The sequence below is a fragment of the Manis javanica genome, chromosome 5 (assembly GCF_040802235.1).
Source record: "Manis javanica isolate MJ-LG chromosome 5, MJ_LKY, whole genome shotgun sequence".
NCBI classification, from domain to species: Eukaryota; Metazoa; Chordata; class Mammalia; order Pholidota; family Manidae; genus Manis; species Manis javanica.
In genome coordinates this window covers 34664266-34677773 of record NC_133160.1, presented here as the reverse complement: position 1 = coordinate 34677773, position 13508 = coordinate 34664266, and the positions used below count along the sequence as shown (strand labels likewise).

Here is a 13508-nt window from a genome sequence, read left to right as displayed (position 1 = left end):
TCTAGGCAATTGTCCATTTCATCTGAGTTTCCAAACTCATTGGTAGTATTGTTTATAATCAACTTGGTTATCAAAAATACTTATTATGTCTGCAGTTATTTCCCCTTTTTACACCTAATATTACAAATTTTTTGCTTTCTCTTTTTCTTCTTGATCAATCTAGCTGGAAGGTCACTGGTTTTACTAATTTTTCAAATAAGAAGCTTTGGTTTTTGCTGATACTCCTTATTCATTTTTTTTCTATTTCGATACTTATTGCTTATTTATTATTTCTTCTCATCTGAGGTCTTTGGGTTAACTCTGTTTTTCTAATTTTATACCCTCTCTATTTGAGTGTTTAGCTCATTTGTTTTCACTTGTTTTAAAAATATATGCATGTAGGCTATAATTTTCACTCTAAATATCACTTTAGCTGGCTTCCTTTTTTCCGGTGGTGAAAACATTTAAGATCTATTCTCCCAGCAACTTTCAAGTATATAATACAGTACTGTTAGCTGTTGTCACCATGCCGAATATTACATCTCTGGAACTTAGTTATTTGTATTTTTCTAGAAAGTTGTCCATTTCCTCTAGGTTGTTCAATTTGTTGGCTTATAATTTTTCATAGTATTTTCCAATAATTCTTTGTATACCTGTGGTGTCTTTTGTGATTTTTCCCTTTTCCTTTTGGATTCTGTTTATGTGTGTACACTCCCTTTTTTTCTTCATAAGTCTGGCTAGGGGTTTATCTATTTTGCTTATTTTCTCAAAGAACCAGCTCCCGGTTTCATTGATTCTTTCTATTGTTTTGTTCTCCTCAATTTTATTTATTTCTGCTCTGATCTTTATTAATTCCCTCCTTGAACTGACTTTGGGCCTCATTTATTCTTCTTTTTCTAGTTTCATTAATTGTGAGTTTAGACTGTTCATTTGGAATTTTTCTTCTTTCTTGAGGTAAGCCTGTATTGCAATATACTTCCCTCTTCCCTCTTTGCACAGCCTTCGCTGTATCCCACAGGTTTTGGGCTGTTGAGTTTTTGTTGTCATTTGTCTCCATATATTGCTTGATCTCTGATTTTATTTGGTTATTGATCCATTAATTATTTAGGAGCATGTTGTTAATCCTCCATGTGTTTGTGGGCTTTTTTGTTTGCTTTGCATAATTTATTTCTAGTTTCATACCTTTGAGATCTGAGAAGCTGGGTGGTAAAATTTCAGCCTTTTTTAATTTACTGAGGTTTCTTATGGCCTATTATGTGATCTACTCTGGAAAACATCCCATGTACACTTGGGAAAAATGTGTATCCTGCTGATTTGGGATGAACTTAGTCATTTGTAAGTGGAAGACTATACCCTTTGACCAAGATCTCCCTGTCTTTCCACTTTCTAACTCCTGGCAACCATCATTCTACTCTGTTTCTATGAGTCTGGCTTTTTCATATTTCACATCTAAGTGAGATTATTCAGTATTTGTGTTTATCTGACTTATTTTACTTAGCAGAATATCCTCAAGGTTCATCCATTTTGTTACAGATGGCAGGACTTCTTTCTTTTGGATGTATGTGTGTGTACGTGTAAAATAAGACTTTCTTTACTCATTCATCTGTTGATGGACACAGGTTGTTTCCATGTCTTGGCTACTGTGAACACTGCTGCAGTGAACACAGAGGTGCAGATATCTCTTCAATATCTTGTCATAGTTTCTGTTGGATACACACCCAGAGTGGGATTCGTGGATCACGTGATAGTTCTATTTTTAATTTTTTGAGGAACTTCCATATTTTCCATAATGGTTGTACCTAATTTATGTGTCCCCAACATGGCAGAAGAATTTTTCTTTCTCTGTATCCTTCCCAATACTTGTCATCTCTTGTCTTTTTGAAAATAGCCATTCTAACAGGTGTGTGGTAGTACCTCATTGGGGTTTTGATTTGCATTTCCCTGATGAGTAGTGGTGTTGAGCATCTTTTCTTGTACCTATTTGGACATTTGCATGTCTTCTTTGGAAAAATGTTTAGGTCCTCTGTCCATTTTAAAATCAGGTTATTATTTTTTACTGAGTTGTATGAGTTCCTTTATATATATTTGGGTATTAACCTCTCATCTGATATGTGGTTTGCAATTTTTTTTTCCTATTCCATAGGCTGTGTATGTATTTTGTCAATTGTTTCTTTTGCTGTGTGCTTTAGCTACCTTCTACGCATCAACAGTGTTCGCATTGTCAGTTATAAATACTATGTAATTTCTGTTCTGTTGAAATGTCTTCTTTGACCCAAGAACAGAAGTATTTTTCAGTTTCTGTGTCTTTCTTAGCTCTGATTATAAATTCTTCATTTTATTTCTCAGTAGTTTGATAAAGTGGACATACACACACACACACATACAGACTGTTTTATGCCTCACAAATACAGAGCAAAGTGAAGATTAGCTAGAAGGTAGTAATTGACATAAAGAAGTTATTTTTAAAGAAACTAGCCATTTGTAGATATTTTAGGACCACCAGCCATTGGATACAACATTATAATAAATAAGTATATTAAATCAAAATAAGGAAATTAAATTAAAAACTGTGCTAATTAAGTTACTGGTAAGACAGAATTTAAGACAATTTGACCTCAATTGGGCTGAAGTTCACTTCATCAAATATTTGAAAAAATGACAGAGAGCTATTTAATAATTAGCACAAGTATCATGTTGAATTCTATATTTCAATTTGGACAGTCTAAAAATAGGTGAAATTAATGAGGTTTTATTTTGGTTGCAATATTTTATTAAAGTGGGGACAATGTCATTTCCATGTTTATAAAGTCCTTACAATTCCTTGTCTGAGAATAACATCAGAGGATGACACTTTGTTTAAATAAACAAGAACCAGAGAGAGACCACAACATGATGAGGCAAAGAAGTATTGATTAAATTGAGTAATAATCTTTCTAGAGAGACACAAATGATGCTCCATGTTGACTGAGAAGTTTCTTGGCCAAAATGTTGGCAATTCATTTCAAGGTCAAATTACTGTGGAATTCCATATCTCATTGGTAACTCATTAATTCCAAACCACATTAAATCCAATCAAACTTCAGCATGAAAATGCACTGGATGGTATTGTGCTTTATATTTATCATATAACAAGTTTAACATCATTTATTATTGTTAAAAATTGAGATGTATTTTAAAAATCAATGCAACTGAGGTGGCTGGACAGCAGTTCCTGCCATGTTCACATAAAGAGGAAACATCAGGTATACCCAGGGCGCCACCAAAGACCACGCAGATGGGAATTGAAATACGGGTGCTTTGCTTTGCAGCCACAAAGTTCTCCAACAGCTCAGCCAATGGTTAACAGAGCTCTGAATAAACTGAAGTTCTAAACTTCATGCTTATGTTTTAATCCCAAGAGCTAATCTTCACTTAGTCTATATTTTGTGGGGCACATAACACAGTCTTTCCATGAGTCGTGAACGTCAGCTGGGGCCACCTTCTAGCCAGATCTTGTTTCTCCAAAGGAAGGAATCCTGCTGTGCTTGACCACTGGTGCATGAACCTAGGCTTTTAGTTATGTACCAACCAGCCATTTTCATTTTCAGAGGCTTCCAGAGACAGATGATGAGAATCATGGTCAAGATACCGTTTGTGATCATTGGTAATCAACTGCTGTTTACTCCCTCTTTTGGAGACAGGACATTTGATGTCCCCTTGGATTTCCCTTACCAGCTTTGGCTAAAGTACTTGCACCTGGGACCTTCTTTGGGGGTCACACAAACCTCCCAACCCCAGGTGGTCAGTGACTGACTAGTACAGCAGAACAAAAGCCAGACACCCCTGGCTCACGGAGACAGATCCGTGGTGCAGTTTGTACTCCAGAGTTTGGGATTAGGCTGAAGAGGGACTCTAGCTGAGACCAACCATGTCCTCGCTTAGTCCCTGCCCTGGCTCCTCCCTGTTTCCCTCACTCCCCTTCCTTGAAGACTACTTCCCTCAGAAAATCACATGCAGCCAAATTCTTGTCTTGGTCTTTGTTTCTCGAAAACCCCACCTAAGACAAGGACAAACCAGAAAAACTGGGTGAGAGCTTTTGAGATGATCTTGGATGTCAAGGAAAGTGCAAATCAAGGGAAATCAAGGGAAGAAGACTATTAGCCTCTCAGTGCTGCTATTCAAACCCACTGCATCCAGAATGGGCTCCACCTGAGCAGGTAAGATGCTTGCAGGATGATCCAATGGAATGTGGGATGTATATTTTGTCATTTTTCATACACTGTTTATAAATGAGCACACATACACTGGATGTGAATTTATTTTGCTGGTGGTAGTAAACAATCATAAGACAACTGTTCTATAGCAATAATAGAAAGTCTTCATAGCAGTTGTAATAGCAGAATTAGCCCAACCTCACAAAGCTTTTTTTATATCTCATATGTGAGTATGTGTATGTATAAACCCATAAATGTCATTGAGTCTATGTCTCCAAGTTGCTGCTATATTCCCACAGTGAGCATTCTCAAACTTACCTTTCCCGTTCTGCTTTATTCTTGATAGACTTATCTTGGCTGATGGCTTTGCTATTTTCCATAGAAATCTTAGCCTGGTGTGCTCGCATTTCCTTGCTTTCCCTATGTATTAAAAATAAACAAATGGGAAGGGAAAAATGGGGAGTTAGTGTTTAAGGGGTACAGAGTTTCAGCTAAAGAATTTGAAAAAGTTTTGGAGATGGATGGTGGTGATTGCTGCACAACACACTTAAAAATGGTTAAAATTGTAAATTTTATGTTATGGATATTTAATAAGAAAATTTAGAAATAATAAAAAAAATTCCACATGTACAATAGGACTAGGTCTACTTTTTCTTTTCTTTATTGAGCTCATTGAGCTATTCTTCACCCTGTGGAAAGGAGGGAGGGAGCCCCAGTCCATGTAGATGCTTCTCCCAAGGCAGTGGGTCACCTAGTAGTGAAATAACAGCAGTGGTCTGGGAACAAGAGACATTACATCTGTCCATAAAATATGAAGATTTTCCAGCTTTGCCCTACTTTATTTTGGGATCAGATGGCCTGGAAGAAACAAAGAAGATGTACTAACCCTCACAAGTCACCTTACTGCTCTCTGAGAGCCCATGAGAATAAAGGGGACTATATGGTTTCACATAAGCACAGGAAATAAGAAAAAAAAGGATGTTTACAGGTGATTGATCACTTGTATGTGAATGCATGTGTGCACATGACAGAGTCATATCTTTAGATTATCTTATTCATAGATAGATTAAAGGCATAGCATTTGTAATACTAAAAGATGTTATTAACAAATAATTTGTTCTGGAGTACATGGAAATCTCCTTGAAGCACTGCTGAGAAATGAGGGACCAAGCAGTCAGCTTTCTTAAGTGGTGTTTGCGCCTCATCTAAAGGGAGGAACAACATAGAACCAGAGAGTTCAGTTTATGCCTATAGGGCCACAGAAGCAGGAATCTGTATATAAACTCCTGGGTCCAAGAAAATGGCTCTTAAACTTTTCTGTGACTTTGGTAAATTGACGATTTCTTTATTCACTCAACTCAACAAGCACATATCAATGACCAAATGTTGCTGACAAGAAGGCAGAATTTTTGAACAAAGAACAATTATTTGTGATAGTGAAAAAGAATCACGACCAGGGTACATTGCTGTTCTTTTGAAAAATGTTCCTGCCATGGATTTATTTTTTAAGGTAAATTAGTAATAAGGTTATGGTTTCTTCAAATGACATTCTAAGTAATGCAAGAATTCGTTTACTTTGTTTTCTCTTTTGGACAATGCTTACTGTTATGGGCTAATATTTTTTTCTTTATTCAACTATAAGAAAGATTAGAAAAGAATGTCTCATTCAGTGAAGTATCTTTGAATAAGGGTAGACACCAAAAATATGGCATTGCAGCAATGGTCAAAGGCAGAGCGATGAACAGATCTATCTGTGTACTGAATTGAGGGCATTTTTAAGGGAAAAAAGAAAACACAACTTCTAGTCCTACAGTGAAATAAAGTACAGTTGACCCTTGAACAGCATGGATTTGAACTGTGTGGATCCATTTATATGCAGATTTGTTGCATTAAATACAGTACAGTACTGTTAATGTATTTCCTCTTACTATTTTCTTAATAACATTTTTTCCCCTCTAGCTTACTTTATTTTAAGAGCACAGTAATTCATGTAACAAACAAACTATGTATTAATTGACTGTTTATGTTATCAGTAAGGCTTCCGGTCAACAGTAGGCTAATAGAAGTTAAGTTTTGGGACAGCAAAAGTTATACATGGATTTTTAACTGCACCAGGAGATTGGTGCCCCTAATGCCTGATTTGTTCAAGGGTCAGCAGTACTTTAAAATGGACAGGGTGCAGAATATTAACCCACAAGAAACACCCTGGTAGACCTCATTTAGTTGTCTCAAATGAGTATCAGAAACTGTTGGAAAACATTTCATGTTCTTATGGCTGTACCTATCACTCCAAAATAAGGCTGGGAATTTGGGAATGAACTCAGATACTTTATGCGGTTGGCATTTTCAAAGTTTTTGTTTGATTTGTTTGTATAAATTTGTTTCTATTTTCTATTCTTTTGTGTTTATCAATAGATCCTAATGGCAGCATATAGTAGGCACTAAATGAGAAGCAAGAAGTTTCAACAAAGCTGTGATAAAAAGATGTAATTGACAAAAACACTTTGTGCCCAGGGAAAAAGCCTAGCTCATCATTCACAGTATTTTAAATATAATATTCAATTTGCTGAAGTGGGGAGAGACCAAAATAAACTGATGCTTCTTTGCTGTTTCTAGATCAGACCTGTCTTTCTAATTATTCATAAAAGTCCTAATAATGTAAAGAACCTCTCTCCACAGTTAGTCATTGAGTGGTCAGTTCGAGTCACTCCAGAAGCTTAACTGGTTGGTTTTTATCTCCTTTCATGTCCTCGCTTCCTAAGGGACTCCAGATCATTTTTCAAAGGCCAGTTAGCCCTACTATTCTGTGAAGCCTCTGTGACCCCTCTGTGAGGTGGTGGACCTCCTTTGGACTGTACCACTTTTTAGTATGTATCATATGCTATTTGTGATTTGACTTAAAATTTTCCTGTGAGTGTTACTATCTTGCCAACACTTGCCTAAGCTCTTTGATGGCAGGGGATCTTTCTTACAGCTCATCTTGCTCACATTAACTGTGTGGGGTAATGTAGATAAAAATTCAATATTATATGTCAAGTTGACTGTCTTTACCACCTTGGCTCACACATACAATTAGTCTTTCTAAAGAATGAGTTCGTCTGGATTTGGCTAACTTGCCTACCTGTCATGGGACAGTTTCAGCTGTTGCGTCTGCTGCTCGTGGGCATTGATCAAAAGCTTTCTCAGCAGCTCACACTGCTGGCTGAGGTGCAGGTCCCGGATCTCCTGCTCCTCGGCGCTGTGGGTGTTGATCATTTCTGACCACTCCTTTGTGTGCTGTGCCACAATCTCTTTGACCTGCATGGGAAAAAGAAGATGGTCTACTTGGAACTCTCACAGGTCAGGTATGAACTGAAAGCACACTATTAGTCATACATTTCAGATCCATCCCACCCATTTAGTTAGTCAGTCAGTAGATACCTATTATGTGGAAAAAATATGTCCTAATCAATGGGAACCAGGAAGTCATAGCTTACTAAAGTGAATCAATCATTCCAGCTCTCAATAATTAACCGTGAATAATCTCACTGGCTAACCTGCCCACACTCCCATTTGGTGGGGCTTTGGACTCCCTTACCAATTCCATCAGAATTCTCTTTATCACTTAATGCTTTTCTAGCTTCCACAGGCCACAGTTCTAAACAGAGAGCTCTGTGTTCACTTATTCCTGGATCAGTATCCATTGCGTTAACCCTAACAGATGGTGGAGTAGAAAGTCTTCCCCTCCCAGTTTCCACGCTCTGCCATGTGGTTTTGTGGCTCCTCTCATCAAGCTAGAGCCCATCTCTCCATGTCCTTGAATCTGGCTGATTGTGGGACTTGCTCTGACCATGAGACAATAACAAATGTGATATAGTAGAAGTTTGGGAAGTGTTCACCCTTTTGCTATGCCTGAAATCCTGAGGCTACCTTGTGACTGAGCCTGTGCTAGCCTGCTGGAGGATGAGAGGTCATGTAGGAAAAAGCAGCCAGCAGCCAGCTAAGCACCAGATAACTGACTGAGGCCATCAATCCCTGCTGACTGTAGACACATGAGTGAGTCCAGAAAAAAATCAGTTGAAGAACTATCCAGTTTGAGTACAGCCCAAAATTTGACCCACTGAATTGTGAGCTAACACATGATAGTTGTCTCAAGCCACTAAATTTTGACATGGCTTATTATGTAGCAAAAGCTAACTGATATTGTTGCCAAGGTTTCTATTTTATAGAAAAGCATCTAAAAATAATAGCTTATTGTACAGGCATTAATTCTCAAATGTTCCAGTTAAGAAGAGAGCTTACTGCCTCTATGGACTTTATGGCAAAACAGACACAAAATATACATAGTACCAAGGAGAACTTTGGCTTGAATAGCTTGGCTGGCCCATGCATGAGGCAGGGACACTGCACTGGGTGATAGAGCTGCATGTAGACATAAAGAAGCTAGCTGGTTTGACCAATAGCTATAGTTGGATGCTTTTTTAAAAGATTTTTTTTCTTTTCTTTTACAAATAATATTGCTGAAATTTGTGTCCTTAACTGGAACTTAGTACTCAATTCCCCAAATGTCCACAAATGCAATGAAGGTCCCCCAAGGTTCTTGTGTTTTTGGGGAAATATGAGTAATTAGACTCACCTCCTAGAATATGAACTCTTGTTTCTTTTCCTCATACCAAGCTTCCACAGAAAAGTCAGAATGGAGTAAGTATCAAAGAATTACTCAACCCCTGAGTTGGATGGTTTTCTGTCATATGTTTAATGCTACTTCTATAGGGAAGCATTATTGTATTTTAGACAGTATTTCCTTTTAGTCCATTTATTGTTTCACTTGATGTCCCCAAGGTAAACAAAATGGATATTATTAACATATTTCAAAGGAAAAGATGTTCTATGAAATGGTTCTTCTCAAAGCCAGTAAGTCTGGAAGGAATGTGAACCCTGGATCCTTTGACTTCCTCAGCTAGCACAAAGCTACCATTATTTCTGATTTATATTAGGTAAGGCTTCTAAAAAATAACAACAAAATATCTTCTGCAAATTGCTGCTGTAAAAATAGGTATTTTCTTACCTTAGATTTGTGATCTGATGTCAGTGTCTGAATTTTAATTTCTGTTTCTTTTTTCATTTCAAGATAATTACTTCCCCTGAAAATGGAAAATCGTAAATGCATGCCAGACATTAGATATCATTCCATCCCCATGGGCCTCTGCTCCAGAGCTTTCTGATGAAGACAATTTGTTCATCAAACATGAGATGCCATGGCTCATTGGGCAGCACTAATTTTCCTAGTAATAGATGTACACCTTACAAAATATCTGTATCGTGATTACTCAATTCAACAACTATACAGAGACACTTCCAACCTAACAATTACTTCATTGTGAGGGGTCTGTTGCCAGAATTTCCATTTTGGTTCCTGCTTTTCTTTAAGCTATTTTTCATTTATTCAATAAAATATTATCTGTGATGAAAACTGAAAAACAGGTTCTCAGTCTTGAAATTCATTTATTTTTGGTTGTAAAGCCAGATTTTTGTCTTTTACACATGCCAGCTAGGGAGAAAATAGCATTTCTTGGCATCACAGAATGATTTTTGCTTCTTATTCTATTGTGAGGAGAAAATATATACTAGGCATTTTCCCAGCAACAATTACTGCTTATTTCAGTGATTATTTTTTCCTTTTGGAATATCCATACCATTGCTGAAGCCAGAACAGGTCCTAAGCTGTCTTTAGCACATGTGCTCTGACTTATTATGGCCCCAGTCAGAATGCTTTATTATATTATTAATAGAGAATGTTTCTGAGAGAAGCATTATTCTAAAAAAATTCATCAAATCTATTACTGCTCAATAGTTGGCATGAATATGTTTTCCCTCTAGTCTGTTATTCAGGGAGCCTACAGCATTATAGAAATATTCCCATGTCTTATTCTAGACCAAATCTTTCATGGTAAATGAAAAGACAGGTTTTATTCAACAGTCTTATCTGTTGGCATAAGCTAAGGATTCTTGTAGTATTAAAAATTAGTTGCATGTTTTTCCTTGAGTGCATTAACCTTATCATTTATTTTCTGGACATGCAAAGGGATTTTTCTAACTTCAAATTTTCCCAATTTTGGCTTGTCCTTCCTTCTCCCCCCATTCACCTTAAAGATATTGCAGTAGAAAACACCTAAGAGACATAGTTATTGTATTATTAACCAACAGCTGTAGAACTTGAATAAAGCTCCTCTTTTTTACTTCAATTACTCCTTTCAGCTGAACTTATTTTCTGGGAATAATTTTTAATACTAAAAACACAATGAAGACTAAGCTCTTCCTTGGCCTAAACAGGCAGCTGACTTGGGGGAAAGGACAAAATATAAAAAAGCAGAAAGCCTCCAGAAGGAAATAAACAGGATTACCCCTTCTTCTTCATTGCCTTCTCTAGGACTTTCTCATGCGTCGACTTCTCTTTGTCGTACTGTGCCACGATTTTGTCGACTTGCGTGCAATGTAACTTCTGCATGGTACTGTGCTCCTGAACAAGCAGAATTTGCAGTTACAAATTGGATTCTTAGGGTGGCAGATAAATTTGACCAACGTTGGGCTCGTAAACTTTTTACTAGCTTTCCCAGAGTTTTGGTTTGGAAATCAGGACTAACCACATCTGAGAACTATAAAGACTTCCAGTCTCCCACACAACACAAGAGTTTCCAGTACAAGGGTATCTACAACAGGGGAGTCTCCAGCCTCAGTCTAATGAACATGCCCCTGCAAAAGGCATCCCGCTTGCCACTAGACAGCACCAATCATCCCAAATCCTTTCTTTTACACATACTTGTCTCCATAGAACTTCCACACACTTGTCTTTGCTCTGCTGAGACACCAAATTAATCTACTGCCCCTTCTATACACTGGTCCTCAAAGAGCTAATTTCAGCTGCCATATTTCTTCTCTTTTATGTGTTAAATGTAACTATTCACCATGTGATATGGCTTCTAAACACCTGACACATTTTAGAAGGCCTTGAATTCCACCACTACCCGATTGAAATTGCTAGTGTGCTTATCACTATCAGCTGATTCAGAATCCCTATCATTTGGTATTTTCCTTATCTACATGAATTCTTGAGGCTGACAGAGTGTTCAGAAGATCTGGGCTTTACAGATATATAGTTTCTCATCTGTTTCATTCAATCACTGAAACTAGGGCTGCATGCTTTGAACATACATAAGTATTTCTCTATAAACATTTTTTCTCTTGATAATTTGGCTACAGCCATTGGCTTATATGAAATTAGATTTCCTTAGCTGCTCAGAGCACCCAAACATAGAGGAAATCAGTACAACTGGTAATATCCAACTCTAAATGATACTTGATGTCGTATGCTAGTCTTACTCCTGAGACACTTAGAGAAGTGGGATGGTATTTAATACTGGAAAGGATGGATTTTCAGGCTATATAATCACTCTCAGGGTCATATTTCCTTACTCACTATTTTTAAAGTAAGTTAATTTGAAAAAAACTTTTGTTCTGAAGGTAGACTTGAATTTAAGCAAATATAATTAATGAACATCTTTAAAGGTGATTTCATAAAATATAAATGGGGAAGGGATTTTTAACTTTGCCATTATTTTTCTATAATTTCTAGTGCTGCTAGTAAATTAATACAAGACTTGACATCCAATTTGTTTGTACATATATTCCTCAGAAATGCCTTGGTGCACAAGATCCCAGCATTTCTGTCCAGTGGATAAATGCCTTTGAGAGAAGTCTTTGAAGAGGATGGTGCTGGTGGGAAGATTTTTGGAACAGGAATTGACAATGGGGACAATAGTCAGGGAGGTCCAAGTGGATGTTATCTTGCTGTGGATTTGGGAAGCCAGGGGATTAAATGTGATAGTATCTTGCTTCATTTGTGGTTGAAACACTTCATAAATCTGTTTTTATTACCAACATGTGTGCACTTTTGTGTTGTAAACACATTTCACTCAAGGCTTCTGCAACATGGCACTGGGTGATCCTGGGACAAGCAGCCATTTACTCTCTTAGCCTGATTGTCTTTATAATTGCGATAGTTATTCCTACTTCACAGGGTTGTTAGGATGAAAAGGAAATCTAAGGTAAGTCATATTGCAAATGCCTGTTCTACCTTATTCAGAATATACTGACATACAAGCCTGTTTGTATTACTCAATATCAATAATAATATACAGAGAGTGAGCTGGGGTAAGGGACAGCAACCAGAATAAATAAATCAATAAACCTTCCTTTAAAGCTGAATCTACTGCCCCAGGAATCAGATAGGCACATTGATGTAACCTTATTTGGAGGGATTTAACCACTCTCGTTTGCCATGGGAAAAAAAAAAAACTATTAGTCTTCCTCTTAAGATTTAGAAGTCATTATGCTGATGTAACACATAGGTTAAATTTTTGGACAAATAAATAAGGGGCTCTAGGTAAGTCTAGGTTAAACCAATAAGAGGTGCCACATTCCTATGCCTCTTGCAAAATTGATTATTTATTTTCTTACTTTATTTATATATGCATATTTTGATATTTTTTACTGAAATATAGTTGATATACAATATTATACTGGTTTCAAGTTTACAACATAGTGATTCAACAGTTATATACATTATTAAATGCTCACCCCAACTAGTGTAGTTACTATCTGTCGACATAACATGTTACAGAACCATTGGCTATATTCTCCATGCTGTACTTTCATCCCCATGACAAATTTGTATTGTGATTAAGATTTTGTGCCTCTTTTTCCCCTTCACCTATTTCACCCACCCACCCCAATCCCTCCCACATAGTTACCGCCAGTCACTTCTCAGTGTAAGATTGTTTCTTTGAGGCTTAACATAAACTGATAGGCATATTATGAAGCTTAATAAGATGATGGACTATATTCTGGTGAATCTTATTAACACAATTAGATATGAGGAATGAGGCTATTTGTAGCATAAAGGTTCATGATGAATTCTAAAACATCTGGAACACCATATAAGATGTCTCTATAAGGCCAGGGGAAGTTTTCTTTATGTCTCAAAGCTTGATACAAAGCAGATGTTCAATAAATATGTGTTGTGTAAATAAAAAAATAGCATGGGAAAGTAGCAAGAAGACTTGGATTCTGGTCCCAGAGCTCAATCAATAATTAGCCAAGTGGCCTTGTGAAATATATATAAATCTTTCTAGGCCTCAATTTCTTTATTAGAAAACTGAACAAGATCTGTTTTCCCAGCCTAACTCATGGGTTGGTTATGAGCTGCAAAGTAATCTAATGTATGTAGAAATAGTTTGAAAAATCAGAAGCATATAGAACTAAAAATAATTCCAGTTAATACAAATAATAAGAAAGCTG

The 13508-nt window shown here is 36.9% G+C and overlaps 1 protein-coding gene across 14 annotated transcripts in view; it reads right to left on the bottom strand.

Moving 5' to 3' along the window:
* PLCB4 (phospholipase C beta 4) overlaps positions 1–13508 on the bottom strand; it is a 399190-nt gene that overhangs the window by 15457 nt on the left and 370225 nt on the right. For all 14 annotated transcript variants that reach the window (XM_073236931.1, XM_037017489.2, XM_037017483.2 and 11 more), the window contains 4 exons: positions 10556–10671; positions 9220–9295; positions 7294–7469; positions 4491–4592 (listed from right to left, as the gene is read on the bottom strand). In XM_073236931.1, the coding sequence (XP_073093032.1) occupies positions 4491–4592; positions 7294–7469; positions 9220–9295; positions 10556–10671 (470 nt within the window). The remainder of the gene's footprint in view (positions 1–4490; positions 4593–7293; positions 7470–9219; positions 9296–10555; positions 10672–13508) is intronic.